Source organism: Gopherus flavomarginatus, chromosome 2 (genome assembly GCF_025201925.1).
Source record: "Gopherus flavomarginatus isolate rGopFla2 chromosome 2, rGopFla2.mat.asm, whole genome shotgun sequence".
Lineage (NCBI taxonomy): Eukaryota > Metazoa > Chordata > Testudines > Testudinidae > Gopherus > Gopherus flavomarginatus.
The window spans coordinates 206701080-206725375 of record NC_066618.1 but is presented as its reverse complement, the minus strand read 5'-3'; the positions used below and the strand labels follow the sequence as shown (position 1 = coordinate 206725375).

The following is a 24296-nucleotide window of genomic DNA, read 5'->3' as shown; positions in this document are numbered from 1 at the left end:
GGACTCCATTCTCGGTTGGTCCTTAAGTACTACTGTATTAAACATGATTAATTATAGAAACCAGTGAAAAATCAACCTCTCTTTAGGAAAATAAATACAAATGCAAAACAAGATGGAAATTGGTTATGTAAATCAAGGTTGCCTGCCTGTTCATTTAAATCATGATTAAAATCAGTGATTTAAAATTAGTCCACCTTGCTTGCTCACAAACATTTATATATTTGTACACAGTGTCTATAACTACCAATAATCACTGTAACAGTGTGTTATAACAGCCACTGGTTTGTTTCTCCCCAAAAACATACATATTTTAATTATGCAAGCCAGTTTACAAGGACCAATATGTCTATTGTTAAAAAAACAAAACAAAACCAGATACATCTCAAAAGCAAATCATTTTAGGTTATACATAAAGGGTTCATAAGAATCTCTTTGAAAAGGAAAAAATGAGCAACAACTCTAGAGACAAAATCTGTTTTCATTATGCATTTAATTACACTGAGCAAAGGAGATATACTTACATGGGCTGACATCTCTGTATCTATTTCGATTTCTGTTTTCTGGATATTTTGCAACTCTATGAGGATAGTCATTGGCTTTATGCCGAATTTCCTTAAAAGTACAAAAACATACAATTTAATAATAAAATCCTCAACTCACTCTGAGTAACATTCTGCACAGCAAAAAAGAGCATCTTCAAGCCAATTAATTAACATTTTAATATAATCATATTTTAGTTCATCCAGGTTCACCTTTGCTCATTTGTGCTTAGCATTTAACTTGACTATTGAATATTTGCATTTAGAACTATCAGCTTCTTACACTTGTCTAGTCAGTTAACGCTGCACAAACAGCATAGAAACAATTTGGTGAGTATTTCACATGGCATGAAACAAGGGAGGATGAAGGATTTGGCATGGCTATGCTCTTTCCATATGGCCTCGTATGGTGTCTCTCATGCCAAAAATGGGACTTAGATAGGACTAGTACTGTTTTACAGATATCCCCTCTGCACCATGAAGTGCCTGTGAAATCCAGTACAGCTCCTCTCTATTGTCAAGACTGATAGTGCATGGCGATTTCAGTATCATACCGATAACTCTGAGATAGCTCTTGATTTGTAGCTGTGGTAACAACAATGGGACTATTCCAGTTGTCTGACAACTCACACAGGTGACCACATTCAGGGTCTGTTTGGAACGGAACATCAGAGAGAGGTCATGACACACCATCCCCAGGACAGCTAGGGAAGTATTTTGAGGGTCTGCTCTCAGAAGTTCCTAGAACATGTACATTTCGAGTGTTCTGAGAAACAATTCTATTTAACAGACCAGAAGAACGGGGAAGTAGATTGTGTGAAGGGATGGAGAAGGGGTTTTAGCAATTGACCCTTGACTAATGACAGTGGCCTCAAAATACAGAATTTCAGAAATATAGGGCTGGAAGAGACCTTGAGGGGCCATTCAGTATACCTAAATCATCTCTGACAGGTGTTTGTCTAACCTGTTCTTAAAATTCTTCAACGATGGGGATTCCACAGTCTCCCTTGGTAACCTATTCCAGGACTTAACTTTCCTTAAAAGTTAGATATTAGGAACAACTTACTAACCTACATCTCCCTTGTTGCAAATTAAGCTTATTACTTCTTGTCCTACCGTCAGTGGACATGGAGAACAATTTATCCTCATCTTCTCTCTAACAGCCCTTAACATATTGGAGACTTATCAGGTCACCCCTACAGTTTTCTTCTCCCACCCCCAGGAGAAACATGCTCACTTGTCCAAACCTTTCCTCATAGATCACATTTTCTAAATCTTTTATCATTTCTGTTGCTCTCTAATTTGTCTCTCTTAAAGTGAAGTGTCCAAAACTAGATACACGATTCCAGCAGAGGCCTTACCAGTGCCGAGTACAATGGGACAAATACCTCCCATAACTTCCACACAATACTCCAGTTAATATACCCCAGAAAAGTGCATCACATTGTTGGCTCATATTCAATTTGTGATCCAGTATAACCCCAGATCCTTTTCAGCAATACTATCACCTAGCCAGCCAGTCACTCCTGATTTTGTAGTTGTGCATTTGACCTTTCCTTTCGAAGTGTAGTATGTTCCACTTGTCTTTTCCCAATTTCATCTTGCGGATTTCAGACCAATTCTCTAATTTATCCAAGTCATTTTGAATTCTAACCCTGTTCTCCAAAGTGCTAGCAACTTCTCCCATCTTAGTGCCAACTGCATATCTTATAAGCATACTCTCCACTACATTATCCAAGTCATTAATGAAAAAGTAGAACAAGTACCTGGCCAATGACAGAGCTCTGTGGGACCCCACTGAATATATCCTCCCAGTATGCTAGTGATCCATTGATAACTACTTTGAGTACAGTCTTTCAACCAGATATACACCCATCTTATAATAATTTCAGCTAGAACCATTTCCCTAGTTTGCTTATAAGAATGTCATGGAACACCAATGTCAAAAGTCTTACTAAAACCAAGATACATCATGTATACTGCCCCCCCCCTCCAAATCCACTAAGCCAGGAATCATGACAAAGAAGGAAATTAAGTTGATTTAGCATGATTTATCCTTGAAATCCATGCTGGCTATTTCTTTTAATGGTATTATCCTGCAGGTGCTTACAAACATTGTTTAACAATTTGTTCCAGGTATGGAAGTCAGGGAACAAAGAGGACCTGGGGTATAGACCAGTCAGCCTTTTTAAAAAGAACAGTACTATATTTGCCCTTCTCCAGTCCTCCAGAACCTCCCCTGTCCTCCATGAATTCTCAAAGACAACTGCTAACAGTTCCAAGATTCCTTTAAGTACACTTGGATGAACTCTGTCAGGCCTCCCAACTTGAACACATCTAACATTCTTCAATCTGTTCTTTCCGTATTCTGGCTTGTATTCTTTCCACTTTGTTGTTAATGTTAACTGCGTTAAGCATCTGGTCACAACTAATCTTTAAATGAAGTCTGTAGCAAAATGGGTATTAAACTTCTCAGGCCTTCTTGATATCTGTTATCAGACCCACTAAAGAGTGGACTACACTTTCCTTCATCCTTTTCTCGCTCCTCGGTATGAAGAGAGTCTGTCAATGTGTCTTTCATGTCCCTTACAAGGTGTAACTCAATTTTGTGCCTTAGCCTTTCTGATTTTGTCCCTATATGCTTGTCCTATTCATCCTTAGCAATTTGTCTATTCTTCTTTTTTACTCCTGAGGGAATTCTGCATCCCTGTGCAATGCAGCATTTGCACAGCATTCCATGTTTCCACTACAGAATTGGGGCTGTAGAGCTGCTGGCAGCCATTAGGGGCTGCTGCACTCTGCAGAGCCCAGCTCTCCAGCTCACAGTGACTGAAGTACCCAGTCCGGCGGGGATGGAGGTTCTGCAGCCAGAGTTCTGCACACTCTGGCTGCCCAGCTTGATCCTCATCCACCCAGGGACAGAAGAGAGCCCAGGAGACCCAGTTCTCGCAAAGGGTGAAGAAGGGCAGGGCAGCACCACACCACATCCCACAGCACAACAGTAAAGAAGCTGGGAAGAGTAAAGACTCTGAGGAGAGGTAGGACCGTGTCTGAGCTCTGAGGATGCCCTGCAGCTGAGCTCTGATAGGAGAGGGTACCCAACAGCTGGTCTCAGGAGGGAGCAGGTGCGGGTGTCTGGGTTGGAGGGTGCCCTGTCGCTGGGCTCAGGATTGTCATAGCGTTTTTTCTTAAACTCTTTACTCCTGAGAGAATTTTTTTCTTTTTAAATTGGTATTGTTGGCATACTTGACATATTTTGAAATAAATTACGAAAACTGAAACTGGAGTGATTATGTGTATAATTTGGCAAAAACTATGCAGAATTTTAAAACATTGTATGCATAAATTTTAGGCGCAGAATTCCCCCCAGAGTAACTTCCGTAGTTTTCCCTTTGATTTTTAGATGATTAAAGAGATCTTGATGGAGCCATATTGGCCTCTTACTATTCTTCCCATCTTTTCTTCTCTTTTGATTAGTCTCCTATTACGCCTTTAATATCTTTAAGTGCCAACTCTCCTGACTTTTTTTCCCCTTAGATGTTCTTCCCAGGAATTTACCTACCAGTTTTCAGAGTTTGCTGAAGTCTGCCTTTTTGAAATCTCTTGTCCTTATTCTGCTACTCTCATTCCTCCCTCTCCTCAGCAATCTTGATTCTATCACTTTCACCCAAATTGCCTTCTACCTTCAGATTCACATCCAATTTCTCCTTGTTGGTCAGAATCAAGTCTAAAAGGCTCCCTTGCTTACTTCCTCCACCATCTGAAACAAAAAATTCTACCAACATGTTCCAAGACCTATTATACATTGTATTTGTGCCCTTCCCCACATTCATCTAATTCAGGCAAATAGAAAAGATGGCTAGAGTGCCAGGCGTCTGCTGAGCCTAAGGGTGACAGAGACTTTTTGTAGTCTTTCTGTAGTTATATCTGAGGAGATAAATAAAGTTTTTTTTAAACTTTACAATACACCTTGTCAAATCTTCTCTCCTTCCTTCATATCAGTGATGCTGCTACTTCTGACAGTAAGGTCCTACATCACTAAAAAAAATTTTATCTCTCCAGTAAAGCCATTGCAGGGGTCTTGACTACTCTTTGTCTTGACTATTGTAATCTCCTTATGGGCTTCCTTCCATCTACCTTCTGCATCATCCTCACTGCAAAAAAGCCCCACTCTCCTTAAATCTCCTCATTGTCGTCTTCACTGTTCTTCCTGAACACAGGCATAATCAGAGAGGATTTCTATGGAACTATAACCTAAAATGAACTTGGATGTCAGATATGAATATTGCAACTTTTATTGAAATATCATTACATATAAACAATTGTGCATTAAAAATCTGCGTGATGCGTGTTGTGTAGTTTTCCATAAAAATAAATATTCTTATTTTTAAAAAGTCTCTCTTAAAAAGGTTAGTGCACATTTACTGACAATTTTGGAGTAGATCAATCTACTAGAGATACAAGAGCTAAAAACAACCAGAGTATTCAAAAGAAACTTCTGATCAGAATGCACTATTTTAAGCTCTTTTCTCTCAATATGCATGTTTACATACCAACCCCTCTGATTTGCCACAGAAGTTAAATTAGCAGAGGATACCATTACAATGACCCAAAAATCTGTTGGAAAATTACCCCAACCACCCCCCAAATTCTCACTCCAATATCATAAAAGCTCCCACTTTTGAACTGGGCTCCACAACTGGGAGGGACATGATCAAGGAGCAGCATCATCTCACAGCAAATCCACACAGACAAATGGGGACAAATGCTAATCAGAGAGTCATCATTGCATGGACCTCAGGGCGTAGCACAAAGAAACCAGTCTTACTATAGTATCAGAGGGGTAGCCATGTTAGTCTGGATCTATAAAAGCAGCAAAGAATCCTGTGGCACCTTATAGACTAACAGATGTTTTGGAGCATGAGCTTTCGTGGGTGAATATGTACTTGTTCAGACATGCATCTGAAGAAGTGGGTATTCACCCACGAAAGCTCATGCTCCAAAACGTCTGTTAGTCTATAAGGTGCCACAGGATTCTTTGCTAGTCTTACTATAGAAATTCCTAATCTCTCCCCAGAGATGCATGGAATTTCTCCACAATGTCAAATCCATGGAACTGGAGGGCTCATTCTACAAGGAAGGAAATCCCACCTTCTTTCACTTATTGAATTTTTCCTTGCAAACTCCCTGAGCATAATTCACAGTTTCGCTTGCCTCCAGTATTTATTATCCATCTATACGGGGAGGCTTGGGACACAGGAGGAGGGGGTAGGAAAGTAAGTAATACTTCAGCACATATGAAATTACTTTCACCATTGACATATCTTATATATGAACAGAAATACTTGCATAAAAATTTTTGCCTCTGTCACAAAAAACCATGTCTCTGGTTTTATATTTATATAATAAAATTCTAGAAATATTACAAACAAAACCAAACATTTTAAGGAGCAGAGATAAATTAAAAATTGCTCAAGAGATTACTGAAAACACTTCACAGTGTACAATACCAGAATAGCAGAATTTGGAAATATCTACAAAATATAGCTGAATTCAGAACAGAAAATCTGTAACTAACTGAAAAGCCTTCCAGAGCTTTTGCTATTAACATTTTCATGTGAATTTATTCCATCAGGTTTATTTTAATAAAATTAAGGTGATTTAGGAAAGATAATTTACACACCATGGACATATACCATGCAATATTCTGTATACATTTTGCTAGTAGTGGTGGGCAATATTGGTTACAGAACTACTACTAGTACACTTCGCCATCTGTGAAATTTTGCTTAATAATTTATTATCGCCTGCCCTGTTAAATGTATATCTTCATATTATTTCACTGTTTCAGATACTGTATGTTATTTGCATATATTTAAAAATATAAAGTTTATGAATAAAATACACTGAGATTTTAGTTTAACAGAATGAAAGCACAGCATAATGGGATAAGAAGTAAGCAGGTTTGCTATTTGACTTTTACGTATGTCTTAATGGCTGTGCAGTCACAGCACCAGTGCTGTACAAAAAACACCCCCAGGAGGGAAGTAGTTCCCAACACTGTCTACACTGGCATTTTACAGCACTGAAACTTGCAGCACCCAGGAGGGGGAGGAGGGGAAGGGTCACACCTCTAAGTGAGTAAATTGCAGGGCTGTAAAGTAGCAGAGTAGACAAGGCCTTCACAAGTCACATTCACTTAGTGCTGCTTATTCTTCATTTGTAAAACACGCCTAATATCTAATACCTCTGTGGGATGTGATGCGAGCTAGATCAGAATGTTTGTAAAGTTATTTTATAAAATCTTAACTCAAAGGAGAATGTAAATTATTATTAATCACTACTATTTTTGCAAAAATAGGACACAGTTGCTCTGATTCAGGTGACCCAGAACATTAAAAGGCAGTTACTACATATCATGCAATTTCTAGTAACATGAAAACGTGTTATGTGGTCCAAGGTATACACGGACTGTGCCATTAAATCGTTACAAGCAATTAACGCTGCCAGAATATTGGCGCTATGCTGTAAACCAAGGGACTAGCATGAATGCCCCAGACCCACTGAAAAGCTGGCAGCCCCCCGCTAACTCGGGAGTATTTCACAGATATTGCTCTATACCACCGCAGACCGAAACCCAGGACGAGAGGGGTCAGCAGCGTGCGAAGGGCAGAGGAGAGCCCGGCAGAGCAGCCTGACAAGCACATCGAGGCACTGCTTCAGCAGGCAGAGCCCGGGAGGCCAGTCTAGGAAGTGGGGGCGTCAGGAGGCGAAAACTCATCGCTGCGCGTGCGCATGTCAATTCTACTCCGTCCGCTGGAGCATGCGCACTTCAGCCACACACTCGTAATACGCTCACCCCCTCCTAATTGACACATGCGTGATCACATCAGCCCTGTGCACCTCCTCCGGTCTCCTCATGGAGCATGCGCACTTCCACGGCGCTCTTCTCCCCCCGCCGCCCGCCCCTTCTTGAAACATGCGCAGTGTCGTCACACAGCTTGGTGCTGGCGCTGCCGCGCGCACCTGAAACCAAGCCGTGGCCCAACGACTTCCGCTTCCCAGTACAGGAGAAGAGCCGGGCGTGCCGGCCAGAGCTGCCTGTCTCTTCCTCCCCTCCCCCGCCCCCGATAAAGGGAGTCCCTCGTTCACTCACAAGGTAGCGAGCCTGCCAGTCGTTAGCACTGTCGATCTCCTGGAACTCCTGCTCTATGGAAGATGCCATGGCGGCGGCCGGAGCGAGCGTGGCCGCTGGAGTCCTGCAGGTTCATAACCTCTCACTCGCTCGCTACGCCCAGAGCACGAGCGGCGGCGAGCGCAAGTCCCAGCTCGCCGCGCGCTCCGTCTTTGACTGCCTCACAGTTCGCCGCGGCGAGCGCAAGTCCCCGCCGCTGTCATGCGCATGCGCGCTCCCAGCCAACCAGCCTCCGCCTACCCGGGGCAGTCGAAACCCCGCCCCAGGGAAAGCACCTGGGCTGACGTCACGATCCGTTCTGGGCCGGGATGGGAGAACGCACAGGTGGGGAGGGGGCGGGAGAGACAGTGCGCTCCCTGCCCGCTCCGCTGTGAGTTGGGGAGAACGGCGGCGGCGGCGGCGGCAGGACCAGAGCCCCGCTCGTGTCGCGCGGGGGTCCCCGCCAATCCCCAGCGCGCTGGGCTCGGAGGCCTGAGAGGCGTGAGTGGCTGCGAAGGCGGAGCGGCGGCTTCCCGAGCGACGCGCGGGACGACGCTCAAACGCCGGAGCGTGCCTAGCGACCGGCGCCTGAGTCACCTTAACTCTGCCCTGTGGGAGCGCTGCCCAAGCCCAGCCCCATGTGTGCCCGCTGCCTTTGCCAGCAGGGCGTGTTCCCTGGGGAGCACAGCAAGGGGCTGTTGGCATAGACTCAAACACCTCTTTGCTGGGCTGGGAGCTGTTTGAGTGAGCTGCATTGACCAGGAGCGGCCTGCACCCGCCCTACATTCAAACACTTAGCCCAGTCTGCAGAAATGCCCGTGTGCCCTGTCATTTTAGTCTCTTTACACACAAAATGCCATCTGATCTTTTTTTTCACTTACCCATCACTGCAGTTGCAGGTAGCTCTCATATCTCCCCTCTGTGCTGACAGTTCCTGTGGCAAGATCATCCCTGTACACAAGTTCTGATATAATCTTAAGAAGCCAGTACTGAAATGAGGCAATATCTCAAAGTACAGGTGCACATCTTTCCTTAGACCACACATGCTGAGAAGGCAGGGAGTGGGTATCAAATTCTCTAAGGGAGGCAGGACTCCCAATCACAGATATGCCAAGTTATTCCAATTAATCCCTTCATTCAATACAGCTACACCTAATACAGCTGGAGTGTATGCAGCTAATTTCCAGTGGCTATAATCAGCTCCAGAGGGCTAGAGCAGGGGTAGGCAAACTTTTTGGCCCAAGGACCACATCTGGGTATAGAAATTGTATGGCAGGCCATGAATGTTTATGAAATTTGGGTCAAGGTGCAGGAGGGGTTGAAGGCTCTGGCTGGGAGTGCAGGCCCTGAGGTGGGGCCAGAAATAAGGAGTTCAGGAGTCTCTGGGTGGGATGAGGGCCCCAGCTGGTGGTGAGAACTTTGGGGTGGGACTGAGGATGAGGGTTTAGGGTACAGGAGGGTGCTCTGGGCTGGGACTGAGGGCTTTGGAAGGAGGGGGATCAGGCCTGGGGCAGAGGGTAAGGTTGTGGGGAGGGGGATCAGGGGTGCAGGCTCCAGGTGGCACTTATCTCAAGCAGCTCTCAGAAGCAGCAGCATATCCTCCCTCTGGCGCCTACATGGAGGTGCAGCCAGGTGGCTCTGTTGTGTGCTGCTCTGTCTGCAGGTGCTGCCCCTGCAGCTCCTATTGGCCGCAGTTCCCAGCCAATGGGAGCTGAGGAGGCGGCACTTGGGATGGGGGAAGGATGCAGAGTGGAGCCCCCTGGCTGCCCCTACACGTAGGAGCTGGAGGGGGGACATTCCACTGCTTCTGGAAGCCGCATGGTGCAGCCCTTGACCCTGCTCCCCATCTGGTGCACCAGAGTGGGGCAAGCCCCAGACCTCACTCCCTAGCAGGAGCTCGGGGACCAAATTAAAACAGGTGGTGGGCCAGATCCAGCCCAGGGGCCATAGTTTGCCCACCCCGGGCTAGAGTTAAGGTTATGTTGGTATGTCCCTTCACTCTGTATTTCCTGGTTTTCAGAAGCTGAAGTTTGATTACCTAAGCCAGTGTTTTGCAAACCATGGGTTGCAACCCACTACTGGGTTGTGGCATGTAAGGCACTGGGTCACCTTGCCGTAGTCAGCACCGTCAACTGGGATGTTAAAAGTCCCATTGGCAGTGCTGCCCAGCTAAGGCAGGCTAGTGCCTACCTTTTCTGACACCACGCTGTGCCCCAGAAGCAGCCAGCAGAAGGTCCGGCTTCTAGGCAGGGAGGCCACAGGACTCCATGCACTGTCCCAGCACCGGCTCTGCACTCCCATTGGCTGGCAACGGGTCAATGGGAACTGCGGGGTGGGGGACGATGTCTGCAGGCAAGAGTCATGCAGAGCCGCTTGTGCTCCTCCGTCTAGGAACCAGACCTGCCGCTGCTCCACCCTGTGCCCCAATCCCCTGTCCAGCCCTGAGGTCCCCCAAACCTGGAGCCCCTTCCTGCACCCCAAACCTCTCAGCCCCAGACCACAGCCCTGACCCCCTCCCTCACCCAATCCCCTGCCCCAGTCCTGAGCCCCCCCAACCCAGAGCCCCTCCTGCACCCCAAACCCTTCATCCCCAGCCCAGAGCTCAGACCCCCTCTGCACCCCAACCCTCTGCTCCAGCCTTGAGCCCCCCCAAACCCGGAACCCCTTCTTGCACCCCAAACGCCTCATCCCTGGTCCCAGCCCAGAGCCTGCACCCCAGTCTAGAGCCCAGCCCCACTCCTTCCCCCTCAATCCCCCTGCCCCAGCCCAGAGCCCTCTCTCACACCTTGAACCCCTCATTCCCAGCCCCACTCCACAGCCTTCACCCCTGCACCCCAACCCTCTGCCCCAGCCCTGAGCCCTCCCACACCCCTCATCCCCAGCTCTGTTGGGTTGCGAGCATTAACGATTTTCTTCAACTGGGTCCCCAGAAAACAAGTTCGAAAACCTAAGCTATTTCAGAGGTTTGAGTGTTCTGGGAGGGTACAAGATAGCACAGGCAGGGCAGGCTCCAGGGTTTTAGTTGCCCCAAGCAGCAGGAAGAAAAAAAAAAGCCACGATCATGATTGGCGTCAGTTCCACTGCACCGCTTTCTTCTTTGGTAGCAATTCAGCTGCAGGTCCTTCCCTCCGATAGGGACTCGCCACCGAAGAGCCTGATGTCCCACCCTTCCCCTTGGCCGCCCCAAGCACCTGCTTGCTGAGCTGGTGCCTGGAGCCGGCCCTGAGCACAGGGCAACCTTTACTCTGCCGTTTTTATGTTGGTGGGTTTCCTATTTTGTGTATACTCTCTCTCTCTCTCTCTCTCTCTCTCTCTCTCTCTCTCTCTCTCTCTCTCTCTCTGTTATTTTGCAATGGTGATCAAGGTCATGCTTCAAATTTTTGTGAAGAATTGAGGTTCCTTGACAGAGCAGGGAGACAAAACACAGACATGATTTATTTCACCATGTATAGACATTTTTGTTCCATTCAAATAGGTTTGTAGAAAGTGTAAGCTCATGTACGGAGACTGGTGTATCTGTCAGTATAAGGGATGGGGTATAGATAGTCTGACGTAGGATCACAGTTGGGCTGGTGTGTCCACAAGTCAAGTAGTTAACAAGCAGGGATCTATAGAACCAGGATCAATAGGCCAGAGTCAGGCTAGGGTCAGAGACCAGAGATTCACGCTGGAATCATAAGGCAAGAGAGAGGGTCATAGGCTGGAGATCAGAAAGCAAGGTTGCCCAGCAAACTTCTTACACCACCATCCAGAATTAAATAGTGACCGTGGGCCTATCAGAAGACCACAGGGTGCTGTTGCTCTGGATCATTTGGGCAGTACTTACTGTGGCACATAATCTTCCTTGGATGTGGCTCTTCATAGTCTGCTGCTGGCAGTGTGGGAATGTGAGCTGTCCCAAGCTCTGCAAACCTAAATTCTAGCCTCATGGATCCTTACAGTCTACTTCTCAGCTATCCTCTGCAGTTTATAGCACCACCACCGCCACCACCACCATTCCTTACTAATCTGCCTTTCACAACCAAGGAAAGTATTAGCTGTCTAAAAAAAATTTCCTGCTCTCTTGCACCCTCTGCTGCTGCATACACATATTACAGACAATAGCTTAGTAGAAGGTCCCACATTTTCTTGTAAAAACAAGGAGTACTTGTGGCACTTTAGAGACTAACCAATTTATTTGGGCATAAGCTTTCATGTGTAGGTCAAAGTATAAACCCAGTGAGGTCCCCACTCCCCAAGCAGGGTCTTCACCTCAATTCTGGCCAGCTCCCCTAGCTGAGTCTCTTGGATTGCTGATCCAGCCATCCCACACCCTACTTGCATGACCCTCACTGGCATTCCATCCTGTTCCTCCTCACCTGGGCCCCTTGCCCTGACTCCATCCATCCCCCACCCAGGCAGCTCCATTGCCCACATTCCAGACAGCTCCTCCCCCTCAGATGTGGTTTTTGTCCCCCTCAGTGGTCTGAACCACCCACCAGTCTGGTAAGCCACCCTCTCAAACTGTGTCTGGCTCCACTACCATGCAATTTGTCTGGCCCCTCCTCAGCCTCTCGACACTGTCTGCCCCTCTCCAACCAGGTCCCTGACCCTTTGACTCCTCACAGATGGGCTTCCATTTTCACACAGTGGTCATACTGCAGAACCAGAAACATGCTGCTTTCTAGTGCCTCCATGTGTATTCTGTTACAGTGGATTATTTTATTGTAGCTTCCCCCATGCACACACCCCACTTACCTCACTGTACAAAATTTAGTGTTTGATTTCATGTCATTTTCCTACTCTAGCTTTAGTTACAACACTTATTTCCCCTCCTTTCCTCTCCCCTTACCCCCCTCAACTGAAGTGTCTGGTAGCCGGTGTTGCAGTACAGGGCAACTGCACCTTTATTCTCCCTCCGTAATCCTCGATATCACCTGCTCTAAGCTTCCAACTTCTCAACCATCACCCTCTCTTGGGCAGAGACTGCACCTCTCTCCCTCGTGTCCAGGATTTTCTAAGCTGTACAGTTCCCTGTACGCTGTAATATCCCCAGCAAGCCAGACAGCCTAAATTGCCAGCATCTGCACTTTGCTTTCCCTCCAGAGACTTTGAACAGCATAATTGCCAGGATTATAAATTATCACACAGCTCCTTATGAACAAGTACATTTATTTTTACGGGGAAACCATTATAGAGAAAATATATTTAAACAATCAGAGATCCTTCATTCATGCTAAAAAGCTTACCGGAGATCATCCCAACTCCAACTTTGGTCTCTGATAGATGTCAGTCCTTTAAAACACACAGCAGTTTTGAATTTTGTGGTGCTTTGGATCCCTTGGGGATTGTTCTGTATACTGTGCAGTACTGTCTCAGTGCAGGAGTAATACCTGGTGATTATTGCTGTAAGAGTAAAGAGGAGAAAGGTGTATCTTTAAAGAATGTTTGTGCAATGATGTTGGTATAACAATTAACCATAGTACTATTATGGAACTGATTATGTATATGTCCCTCCAGATTTACATTTTTTGATCATTTGCTGGAATTAGCATCAGGAAAGTTGGTTGCCCCCAGAGGATATGATTGCTGTCATCTGCTCATTTCACGATGGCATGATGCCCACGGTGATGGAGCGTGGTGACTCATCAGAAGCCTTCCCTGTCACCAATGGCACCAAACAAGGATGCATAATGGGACTCTTTTCCATTGTCTTTTCAGCCACACTCTTGTTCACATTCCAGAGGCGTACACATCCAGTTCAGATGGATGGTGGGTCTATTTAATCTACAGCAACTCAGGGCCCACTCCGAGGTACTTGAACAGCTATTTAAAAAGCTCGTTTGCTGACGACTGTGCCTTCATTACACACACACACTCAAGGACATTCAGCTTAGCATGGATTGCTTTGCTTATGCCTCAAAATGCTCTGGTTTCATAATCAGTCTGAAAAAGACAGAGGTCATGTACCAGCTAGTACCAGACCACCAGAATCACAAGTACCATGATCCCATCATCACAATTGACAACACATCCCTCAACTCAGTTAGGAAATTCAGGTACCTGGGTAGCATACTTTCCAGCAATGCCATGTTGGATGATATCACACAGCTCCTGGCAAAGGCCAGCTTGGCATTTGACAGGCTCACCCACAGGCTTTGAAGGGAGCATGAAGTCTGCCTCAGAACCAAAATAAACATCTATTCCACTGTTGTACTCACTTCACTCCTCTACTGCTGCGAGACATGGACGCTCTACGAATACCACATCAAATAGTTGGAGAGATTCCACCTTTGCTGCCTATGATCCATCTGCAGTATCAAGTAGCAGGACAGGATCCCCAACACTGAAATCCTTGAGAGGTGCCAAATCCGTGGCATTGAGAGCATGCTAATCAGAGGTCAACTTTGCTGGGTCAGACACGTGGGCTGCAGAGAGGTTTCCTGTATACTGAAAGCAGTGCTGTACAACCAGCTGAATATGGGAGGGTTCAACCCATCCTCAGATATAAAGACACCTTGAAGGCCAACCTCAAAGTATGCAAAATAGACATTACAACCTGGAAACTGTTGCATTGGACAGACCCAGATAGAAAGGTCTGTGCCATGAGGCCCTGTCCACTTTTGAGGAGTGGCATGTGAGGTCTTTGCAGGAGAAGAGAGCACATCATAAGTCTTCAAACCCTCCTCCCAAAGACAACACTTGCAAGACATTCAACTGCATATGCAAATCCAGGATTGGACTCGCTTCCCATGTGAGAACCCATATAAAACAAATAAACCCAGGACTCAAGTCAGCACTAGCTGAACACTCATCCATCATAACTATTTGGAAGTGTAAAAGCAGCAGAGTCCTGTGGCACCTTATAGACTAACAGACGCATTGGAGCATGAGCTTTCGTGGGTGAATACCCACTTAGTTGGATGCATGTCTATAGGTGCCACAGGACTCTTTGCAGCTTTTACAGATCCAGACTAACACGGCTACTCCTGTGATATTTGGAAGTGGTCTTTTTTGTGGTACTTTTCTGTGAAATGAGTATTGGAATTCGGACTAGATAAAGAAATTTCTCCCTGAGACAATTGTATTCATAAATACACGTCATTTCAGTATTGACTATGAGGAATCAAGCTAGGGTAGATTGATCTAAATCAAAATAATTTAAATCACGGATTTTAATCATGGCTGAAATCAGCAAGCAGGAAATCTTGATTTAACCAATCAATTGTATTTTTGTTTTGCATTTATACTTTTTAGTTATTTTCCTTAAAAAAAGGTTGATTATCATTATTGCTAACCATTACAATGTTGATTTGCAACTAAATATAGCCTTTACACTAAGTTTGGTACTTCTTATTGCTCATCTGGAGGATACGCTCTATCTATACATATTTAAGCAATTCTATACCTCAACAGATACCTGTTCAGATTCTTAATTTTACATTTTTGTCTTATGTTAGAAAATGGTGAATGATATGTCTATTTGTTATATGATTAAATTTTTACTTGTGATTTGTGTCAAGATGCATTTGGAGGAAAATTTGAATTCAATTAAAAATACACTTAAACAGCATTTTAAAATTGTTTTTACTAGTTAAATAAAATGACCTTAAATGTACTGGATACATAAGAAAAAAAGAGTAGGTTTAATAAGACATATTTTGCATTTTAAACAAACGTATTTATTCAACAAAGGAAATGTTATGTGTAGTTAGTGAATTGAACAGATTGTGTCTGGTCACCATGTCCTTCAAGATTTTAGAACAAACAGAGCTCATACTCTCTCACCTAGTTCTATTCATCGATTGGAAGAGGAAAACAAGCTCTTCTGCTTTTCCAACTCCCAGTCATTTTCTCAGCTTTGAATTAACTAGCTAAATAAACGGCAATGAAGAAAATATTATCTTTGCCCCTGCAGTAGAGGCTACTGCTGTCAAAAGTTGGTCTAGTGCACTCCAGCAAACTCTGGTTCCAGGTGTTTGGATCAGTACTTCACCAGTTCAGTGATCTAACTTTCTTTAAAACTTTGGCAGCAAACCCCTGCAGCTGTGAACTGTTGTCAGTAGCTACCAGTGTGGTGCTCTGCTCTTGTTCAATGATGATAACAGTCAGCTGCGTCCATGTTCCCTGTGTGTGCTGCCCCAGCTCTGCGCAGATAGCTGACCCAGCAAACCCCAATAAAATCCCCCCAAAACACAGACTCTAGTAAGGTACGAAGGAACCCAAGCCAGGTTTATTGTCAAACGAAGCACAGTAATAGTTTCCTATAGACTCTACAGGACATACTACGAATATGTGCCCCCTGGCAATGGACACAGCTCAGTCAGCGGCAGGACACTCCACTGCCCCCTAGGCTGGACAAAGATGCGCACTGCGGGACCTACTTTTATACAGTTATAGGACGGACTATTCATCTCTACTGACTTCTTGAAGTACAGCCCCGTGACGCATTAGGGTATTGTCTCCCCCTTTGATCATGTTGTTTCAGACAAACAGAGCTATCCATCATGCTGTCCTTTTGATCCTGTCTTTAAGATGCACCTGCCTGTTCCTTGTTATGTCTGTGGAGTGTCCTGATGTCATCTTGGCACAAGTTCCTCTTTTTAGCACTTATGTGTGAATGCACCTGCTTCTAACAACTCTCTTCTCACCAACTTCTGTGAGTGGGCCCTGCCTCTGGCTCACAGCCCAGCTTTTGCTTAGCAGTGCCTGGAAGTACTTTGGTTCAGGTTTCAGGCTTCAGACTGGGCCTCTGACACAAGAGGATATGTTTCAGGGCCTCATCTTACTACATGAACCACTCCCTCCAGGCCTGGGTAGGGGAAGAAGGGGACCCCACTGTACTCTCATGCCTGAGGAAAGAGAGATGAAGAACTTCAGGATCTGCAGAAGGAGCAGAGTGTGAGTAGGGAGGGGGTCAGAACTGATGTGGAGACTGAAGAAGAGGAACTGATGTGAGGGCAGAATTTATGTGGGTTTAGGGGGTGCAGTACTGATGTGGAGGCTGAGGAGCAGAACTAGTGTGGGTGCAGAATTAAATTAGTGGTTTGTGAGGCTGATGTTGGGGGTGGGACAAAGAATTAATTATGGTGTTTGGAGAGAAGCTGGAAGCTCCACACAATCAGGCATCTAATAAAAGCTCCTGCAGCAGGGCCCAAAATTACTTTCTGAATTTGAGCAAGTTTGCAACAGTAATTGTTTCACATACATGCAGGGGTTGGGCAGGGAGAACTCAACAGTAAAAACACAGAGTATGATTTCCCCCAAAAATCATGAGGTTTTTTTTTTAAATCTCACTATTTTGTGGAGTCTGACCTCATGAGTTGTTAACTTTTGAGGTTGGTGATGCTGGAATACCAACATTTCTGCAATGCACACATGTGGAAAACCTCTCAGTAAGATCAAAGGAGATATCACACATATGTATAGTACAAAAGAATGGCCATACTGGTTCAGACCAATGGTTCATCTAGCCCAGGGGTGGGCAAACTGTGGTCCACGGGCCAGATCTGGCCCCTCAGGGTTTTGGATCCGGCTCACGGGATTGCCCCCTGCGCTGCCGTGGGCCCTGCGCCGCTCTCAGAAGCAGCTGTCACCAGGGGTGGCTCCAGGCACCAGAACGCCAAGCGCATGCCTGGGGCAGCAAGCCACAGGGGGTGCTCTGCCGGTCACTGCGAGCGCGGCAGGCAGGTTGCCTTCAGCGGCTCGCCTGTGGAGGGTCTGCTGGTCCTGCCAGTGATTTTCCTACACCCCCCCGAATTTCCCCAACACTCTCCCCCCCCCCACAGTTTTGTGAGTTAGTTACATACCAATTTAGTGACTGTTTGGAAATCTGAATTTAAACTGAAACATTAATACATACTTTAAAAACTTATACAATGTATGATAAAATATGTGTATCTGAAAAAGTATAATAGATTTGAAAAGTATGAACATAGACTAGCTTCCTTGCTTCCTTATACAGCTGTTGTTTTTTATGTTGTCAGTGCATTCATTTCGGTGATGTTGGCCAACCTAATAATTTCAAATGATGATTTGTAAGCAAAGTCTAAATGAGCTCTCCCTGACAGCTAGTGATGAGCTGGGGCTGCGAGAAAAGGCTTCAGGGCCAGATTATATTTACATTCACACCTAATCTACCTAGGTATCCAGCAAACAGAGCTGTGTTGTCCAAGTGATAGATTTTGGCTGGGGTTGGGTTACAAACCAGTTGAATGTGGGGGAAATAGGGGATGAAATGTTGTTCTTATTGTATGAATAAAGGGCAGTAGAACTGTATTTAGTCTGTGATGATTTGAAGGCATCAAGAGAGAGGGTGGGGACCTGTCCCTCTCCACTGTTTAAAGACAGAGCTGATTAGACTCCATAGATAGTCTTTTGTTCTGTTAAGTGACCACTGCAGCTGAAATCTCTGACAATCAGGTCTAAGTGCTTAGTCCTGTTGTGGGAACAGTGTTCCTGTGGGTACAATGTTTTTGTGTAAGAGACAGGCCAGACTGCGCTAGCAGTGAGGTTCCCCCACTGAGAGCTCAGCTGAAATCACTGAGAGCTGGTGGAACCTCAAGAGACCAACTCGCAGAGGTCACGTTGGCAGGTGACAGCAGAAGGTGACTGCGCAGGGCCATTGGCAACAAAGCGGTGGAGTGAACGGTGGCACAATGAACAGCCGTGGCCAGAGCGAACAGTGAGCAGCTGGAGGAACAAGTAAGGTGCCTTCTTGTCCTCCACATGGAAGGTGTACTCACGTGAAAGCACCTCTGAACTCTGAGTCTCCACTGACCAAAGACAACACCAGTGAGCGGGATGCAATGGAGGGAAAAGTGAGGGGCACGTTAAATAAACATTTGTTTGTTGGACTATATTTTAGTCACTTTGCTCCAGAATGCTAGATTTGTGACTGGGAATGGAAACTTATATAAATATGTTTCCTAGTAGGCCAAGATTTTTAAAATGCATTATTTGCCAAGGTTGTTATCTCACATTGTTGCTATCTTGAGAGGTCATTATGTTGGGGAGTTTCTGTACTAAACATTTTTATTATTATAATTATTTTTTACATAAGAATGGTCATACTGGGTCAGACCAATGGTCCATATAGCCCAGTATCCTGTCTTCCAACAGTGGTCAAGGCCAGGTGCTTCAGAGTGAATGAACGGAACAAGTAATCATCAAGTGACCACAGCCTGTTGCCCATTCCCAGCTTCTGGCAAAGAGGCTAGGGACACTCAGAGCATGGTGTTGCATCCCTCCCATCCTGGCTAATAGCCACTGACGGACCTATTCTCCAGGAATGTATCTATTTCTTTTTTAAATCCTGTTATACTTTTGGTCTTCACACCATCCTCTGGCAAAGAGTTCCCTGGGTTGACTTTATATTGTGTGAAGAAGTACTTCCTTTTGTTTTTTTAAAACCTGCTGCCTATTAATTTCATTGGGTGACTGCTAGTTCTTGTGTTATGTGAAGGATTAAATAACATTTCCTTATTCACTTTCTTCGCACCAGTCAAGATTTTATAGACCTTTATCATATCCCCCTTAGTCATCTCTTTTCTAAGCTGAAAATTCCCAGTCATTTTAATCTCTCCTCCTGTTTCATACCCCAATCATTTTAGTTGCCGATCTCTGTACCTTTTCCAATTCCAATATATCTCTTTAGGGATGGGGTGACCAGATCTGCATACACTATTCAAGGTGTACACATACCATGGATTTATATAGAGGCGATATTATGTTTTCTGTCTTATTATCTATCCCTTTCTTAATGATTCCCAACATTCTGTTAGCTTTTGTCATAAACAGATAGTTAAGGGTTAATGCCTCTTTTACCTGTAAATGGTTAAGAAGTTCACCTAGCCTAGCTGACACCTGACCAGAGGAACCAATGGGGGAACAAGATGTTTCAAAAGGAAGGAGGGAAGTTTTCCTTTGTTTAGAGTCTCATCTTCAGCCGGAGTGAAAAAGATCAAGGAATCAACCTCTTATCAGAGTAGTAAGTTTTAGAAAGGGATAAATAGGTTTATGTTTATTTTCTTTGTAACTTGTCTTGTCATCATTAAGGGAATTATCAAAATTGGGTATTTGGGTATTTTTTTGTGTAACTAAATTTGTTCCCAGGGGAACATCATCTGTGTTTTAAATCTGCTGTCTGTGAGAGTAGCTGGTATGCTAATCTCTCCCAGAGGGTTTTCTTTTACCTTTCTTTTCTTGAATTAAAAGCCTTTTTCTTAATACCTGATAGATTTTTCCATGTTTTTCAGATCCAAGGGGATTAGATCTGAATCCACCAGGAGTTGGTGGGAGAAAGGAGGGGGGATGGTTAATTTCTCCTTGTTTTAAGATCCAAGGGGTTTGGATCTGTGTTCACCAGGGAATTGGTGAAGTCCCTCAAGGCTACCCAGGGAAAAAGGTAGTACTTGGGGCTGGTGGCAGTGATACCAGATCTAAGCTAGTAATTAAGTTTAGAAGTGTCCATGCAGGTCCCCACATCTGTACCCTAAAGTTCAGAGTGGGGAAGGAACCTTGACAGCTTTTTTGACTGCTGCTGCACATTGAGTGGATGTTTTCAGAGAACTATCCACAATGACTCCAAGATCTCTTTCTTGAGTGGTAACAGCTAATTGAGATGCCATCATTTTGCATGTATAGTTGAGATTGTTTTCCAATGTGCATTACTTTGCATTTATCAACATTGAATTTTATTTGTCATTTTGTTGCCCAGTCACCCAGTTTTGTGGGATCCCTTTGTAACTCTTCACAGTTTGCCTGGGACTTAACTATCTTGAATAGTTTTGTATCCAGGGCCATCCTTAGGATTTACGGTGCACTAGGCTGGATTATTAAACTGGTGCCCTTGTGCCTGTCTTGCTCTGAGCAACACAAACATAAGCTTATACTATTGGAAAACTTGCCACATGCATGTTATTCAAACCAGTTTAACGTAGTTAAGCACACGGTAATGCTGATGGACGAGCAATAAAGAAGTAGCACTATAGAAAAAATTCTGATTTGACAGAATGATGCAAATAATATCATTTTTTTAATTCGTCAACATTTTATTGGAAATTTATATGAAGAGGTAGTGAAACAAGGATTTGTTTTTAATTAAAAGCAATCTTTCTGGCTTTTTGGGCTGCAAAATCAGTAATAATGTCATTGTATACAAAGACAAAGTGATGTATTGTTTGATTGCAAGAATAGCAAGACTAATCAAGTGTTCCTGACTCATTGTAGAGCGGAGATAGTTTTTAATGAGCTTTAGTTTTGAGAAATTCCGTTTTCCTGATGCTACTGTTACAGGAATTGTCAGTAGAATATGAGTGGCAATGTACACATTAGGATATATCTCAACAAGTTTGCTGGTATGAGTAAACTGTACAATGTCCATCATCGATTTTGTATGTGGCAACATTCATGACAGTGTACTCAATTCTTCATACAGTTCAAGTCCATTTAAATCAAAATGATCACCGTGCTTCAGGATCGCCATAATAGTGTTTTTTGCTTTTTAGAAACCTCGCTCTCTCCGCAGTCACAAATGCAGCTTGATGATCACCTTGCCGAAGTGAAATGAGACATGTCTGTTCTGGTCTGTCTTTATTTCAATGGTAATGGTGTCGATGTGGTGTTTACTAACAGGAACGTAATGAGGTTTATCATAGGTGATGGTAACAAACTCATTGTTCCTTCCTTGGACAGGGACGCAGCGTAACAGGGGAACAGAAAAGTCCCCCACAAACTGGTGTTCTACAATATCCGTGTACAGATACAAGGAGTTAAAACCCCCTGTAATGTCTGCCGAGAAGGAAAATTTTTGGACGTTGCGTTTTGGGCCCAAACCCAAAATGTTAGCTAGCTCCCCGCCAGTGGAAAACCCATAGTTAAAATTGGTAGATTTAAGTCTCACTTTTCAACCTACAGGGTCATAGTTCGTGACCATCTCAGGCGGTCCTTGGTGACGAGCCATGGTGCTGTTCATATGCTCCAGTAATTCGGGTATGGTCGAGTAATAACCTCGTCGTAGGATGAAATTCCATGTCGTATCTCCAAAGGTAATTTCAAAAGGGGTATCTTCATTGATAGTATTCCAGCTGTGCAGGTATTGTATTTCCACTAACCCCACCTCCCAGGCACTCGGGAGATCCAAGGGCTTAATTAGCCGTATTGTAAAGTTCAAGATGGTGTTTTGGGGAAAAACTGCAGAACTGGCATTGCTGGGCAAAGTGATGTAAAACCCGCCATCGCTCATTATTATTTTTTCTTCTATCTGTCTTTGCAGGAGGAATTGGTTTGGTTTTTTTTTCTCTTTGGTTTGTGTCTAAATGTCACAGAGTTGAGAAGCTTCCACCCTGCTGTTAAACTTATCACGCCAACCCAACCATTTTACCAATAGCTGTTTTTTTCTCCCTTTTCCTTTCTCCACTAGAATTTTTTCAACCCTGTAAATCCTGTCTTGTTTGGGGTTTACTTTTTGTAATTCTTCAGGGTAAAAAGATCCAGTAACTGCCTCACCCTCATAATCTTTTAATCGGTATACAGGTCTTTGGCCCCTGGTTAAGGCTTCATCCACTATGAATATCTCATTGGTAAACATCTGTTCATAACCTTTTTTAAAAGCGCCTTTGGTTTTAGATAGTCTCACGTGGTCACCTTTTCTAAAAGGGGGAACAACCTGTTTTATTTTAAAACTATCTCCATAAACCGTTTTCCACACCTTCAGAGAATTTGAAGGGTTAACATCAATGGGTCTGGTACGTATAGTTCTGTGAAAGCTCTGGTTATAACTCTTTATAAAGTCAGGTAAGACATCAATGTAGCGAAAGGTGTTATGGGCTGTAAAATATCTCCACATCCTAGTTTTTAAAGTTCTGTTAAATCGCTCCACAGCCCCTGCTTTGACTTCATTATTAGTAACAAAATGGTGAACCCCGTGCCGCTTTAACAATCCACTTAAAGGTTTGTTTAAAAATTCTTTCCCCTGATCAGTTTGTAATTTTTGAGGCACGCGACCTTCGCTGAAAATAGCTTTAAAGGCCTTGGATACCTCACCACTTGTCTTTTCTTTTAGGCCTAAGGCCCAGGCATATTTGGATAAAATGTCTATCACTGTTAAGATGTACTTAAAGCCGCTGTTGTGTTTGGAGAACCGATGCATATCCACTAAATCTGCCTGCCACTGTGCATCCACATCTGAAACAATAGTCTTGTTTCTTTTAAAATGTATTCGAGCTGGTTTGTGTAAAGTGTAAGCATCCTGGTCTGAAAGCCAAGCTGTTACCTGTCTTCTATTTAAAGTTTTACTATGCTTTCTGGCCACTTGAAAAAGAGGGTTCACTCCACCAAAGCTCCCAGCTTCCCTGGGATTGTAATATATTTTCTTTAACAGAGACGTCGGTGTAGACATGACTGTTACTGGTACCGTCTTTTACTACCTCAAATATAAAAGGGGACACACTCATATTGACACATTTAAATACATTTTATTAATTGCTGGTTTAACATGATCTTTTACAGCCGCCTGTAAAATGGACGCCATAACCGCTACCATAAGGGAGTCTGAGCTGATTCGATTCTTCAATTTTGTCATTTTCAGCTTGAGATCTGTCTCTCGAACATGAGCAAAAACAGCTGATGCGCAAGTTCTTAAAGGCTTCTAGAAAGGCATCGTCGAGCTGCTGAAAAATTTTCAGAAAAAGAAACAGTGTAAGCACCCCAGCTGCTTGTTTTTAATTTACACCCTCCCCCCGGTTCCTAGCCTCATTACCCCCACCTCCTCCTCTACTGCCGTTTCTTAATCGTTCATTTACCTGAGCGCCATCTTTTCCATTTGCCTTGTCCACCGGTGACTCTCCCAAGTGGCGATCTGAGGGGGTGGACAAAGAAAGGCCATCAGGCTCCTCAGGGTGCCTCACAAGGGTTTCGTGGTCGGGTTCAGACGTATCCATCAACTGGTTGGCCAACGGGCTCCCCTCAGTCATTCTCTCCTCGTCCTCAGAACTGTCACTGGTGTAGTGCCTGCGCCACATAAGTATGGTGCTCGGGTCTAAAACAAAGTCCGAAGTTCTAATGGGGGTGGTAAAGGAGTCCATGTTTCCTCTCATCAGCCTTTCCACGCTTTCTAAAACACATGTCCTTGGTAAGAAATGGCCTCCTCTGTTCGGCGCTGGTACTTATGGGGTATTGGTGCTGCACTTGGGTTGGCGGAGGGCCTTGGGAGGAGTTCTTAGAGGGGTCACACCGATTGGTCAAAATCTCCTCTCGGGGTAGTCCTTTCGGGAGGAAACCCCTCCTGATTGGTAGAGGGTGGTGGGAGGAGTTGTTAGAGGGGTCACATGACCCACTTCTAGATGGGCTCACCCGCCCCCGGAAGTCACCCTGATTGGTCAAATCTCCTCTCAGGCTGGTCCTTTCGGGACGAAAGCTCTCCTGATTGGTAGAGGGTGGTGGGAGGAGTTGTTAGAGGGGTCACATGACCCACTTCTAGACAGGTCACCCACCCCAGAAGTCACCCTGATTGGTCAAATCTCCTCTCGGGGGTGGTCCTTTCGGGAGGAACCCCCTCCTGATTGGTAGAGGGTGGTGGGAGGAGTTCTTAGAGGGGTCACATG

At 44.8% G+C, this 24296-nt stretch overlaps 1 protein-coding gene across 5 annotated transcripts in view; it reads right to left on the bottom strand.

The window, feature by feature from the left end:
* The window catches only part of PTPN2 (protein tyrosine phosphatase non-receptor type 2), a 58793-nt gene extending 50849 nt beyond the window's left edge, over positions 1-7944 (bottom strand). For 3 of the 5 annotated variants that reach the window (XM_050938836.1, XM_050938839.1, XM_050938838.1), the window contains exons 1-2: positions 7696-7944; positions 522-612 (exon numbers count right to left, since the gene is read on the bottom strand). In XM_050938836.1, coding sequence (XP_050794793.1) covers positions 522-612; positions 7696-7764 — 160 coding nt within the window. In that variant the 5' untranslated portion in view covers positions 7765-7944. Of the gene's footprint in view, positions 1-521; positions 613-7695 lie in introns of those variants that run through there. The other 2 variants (XM_050938837.1, XM_050938840.1) reach the window with 2 other exon arrangements.
* Between the last annotated feature and the right edge of the window lie 16352 nt (positions 7945-24296).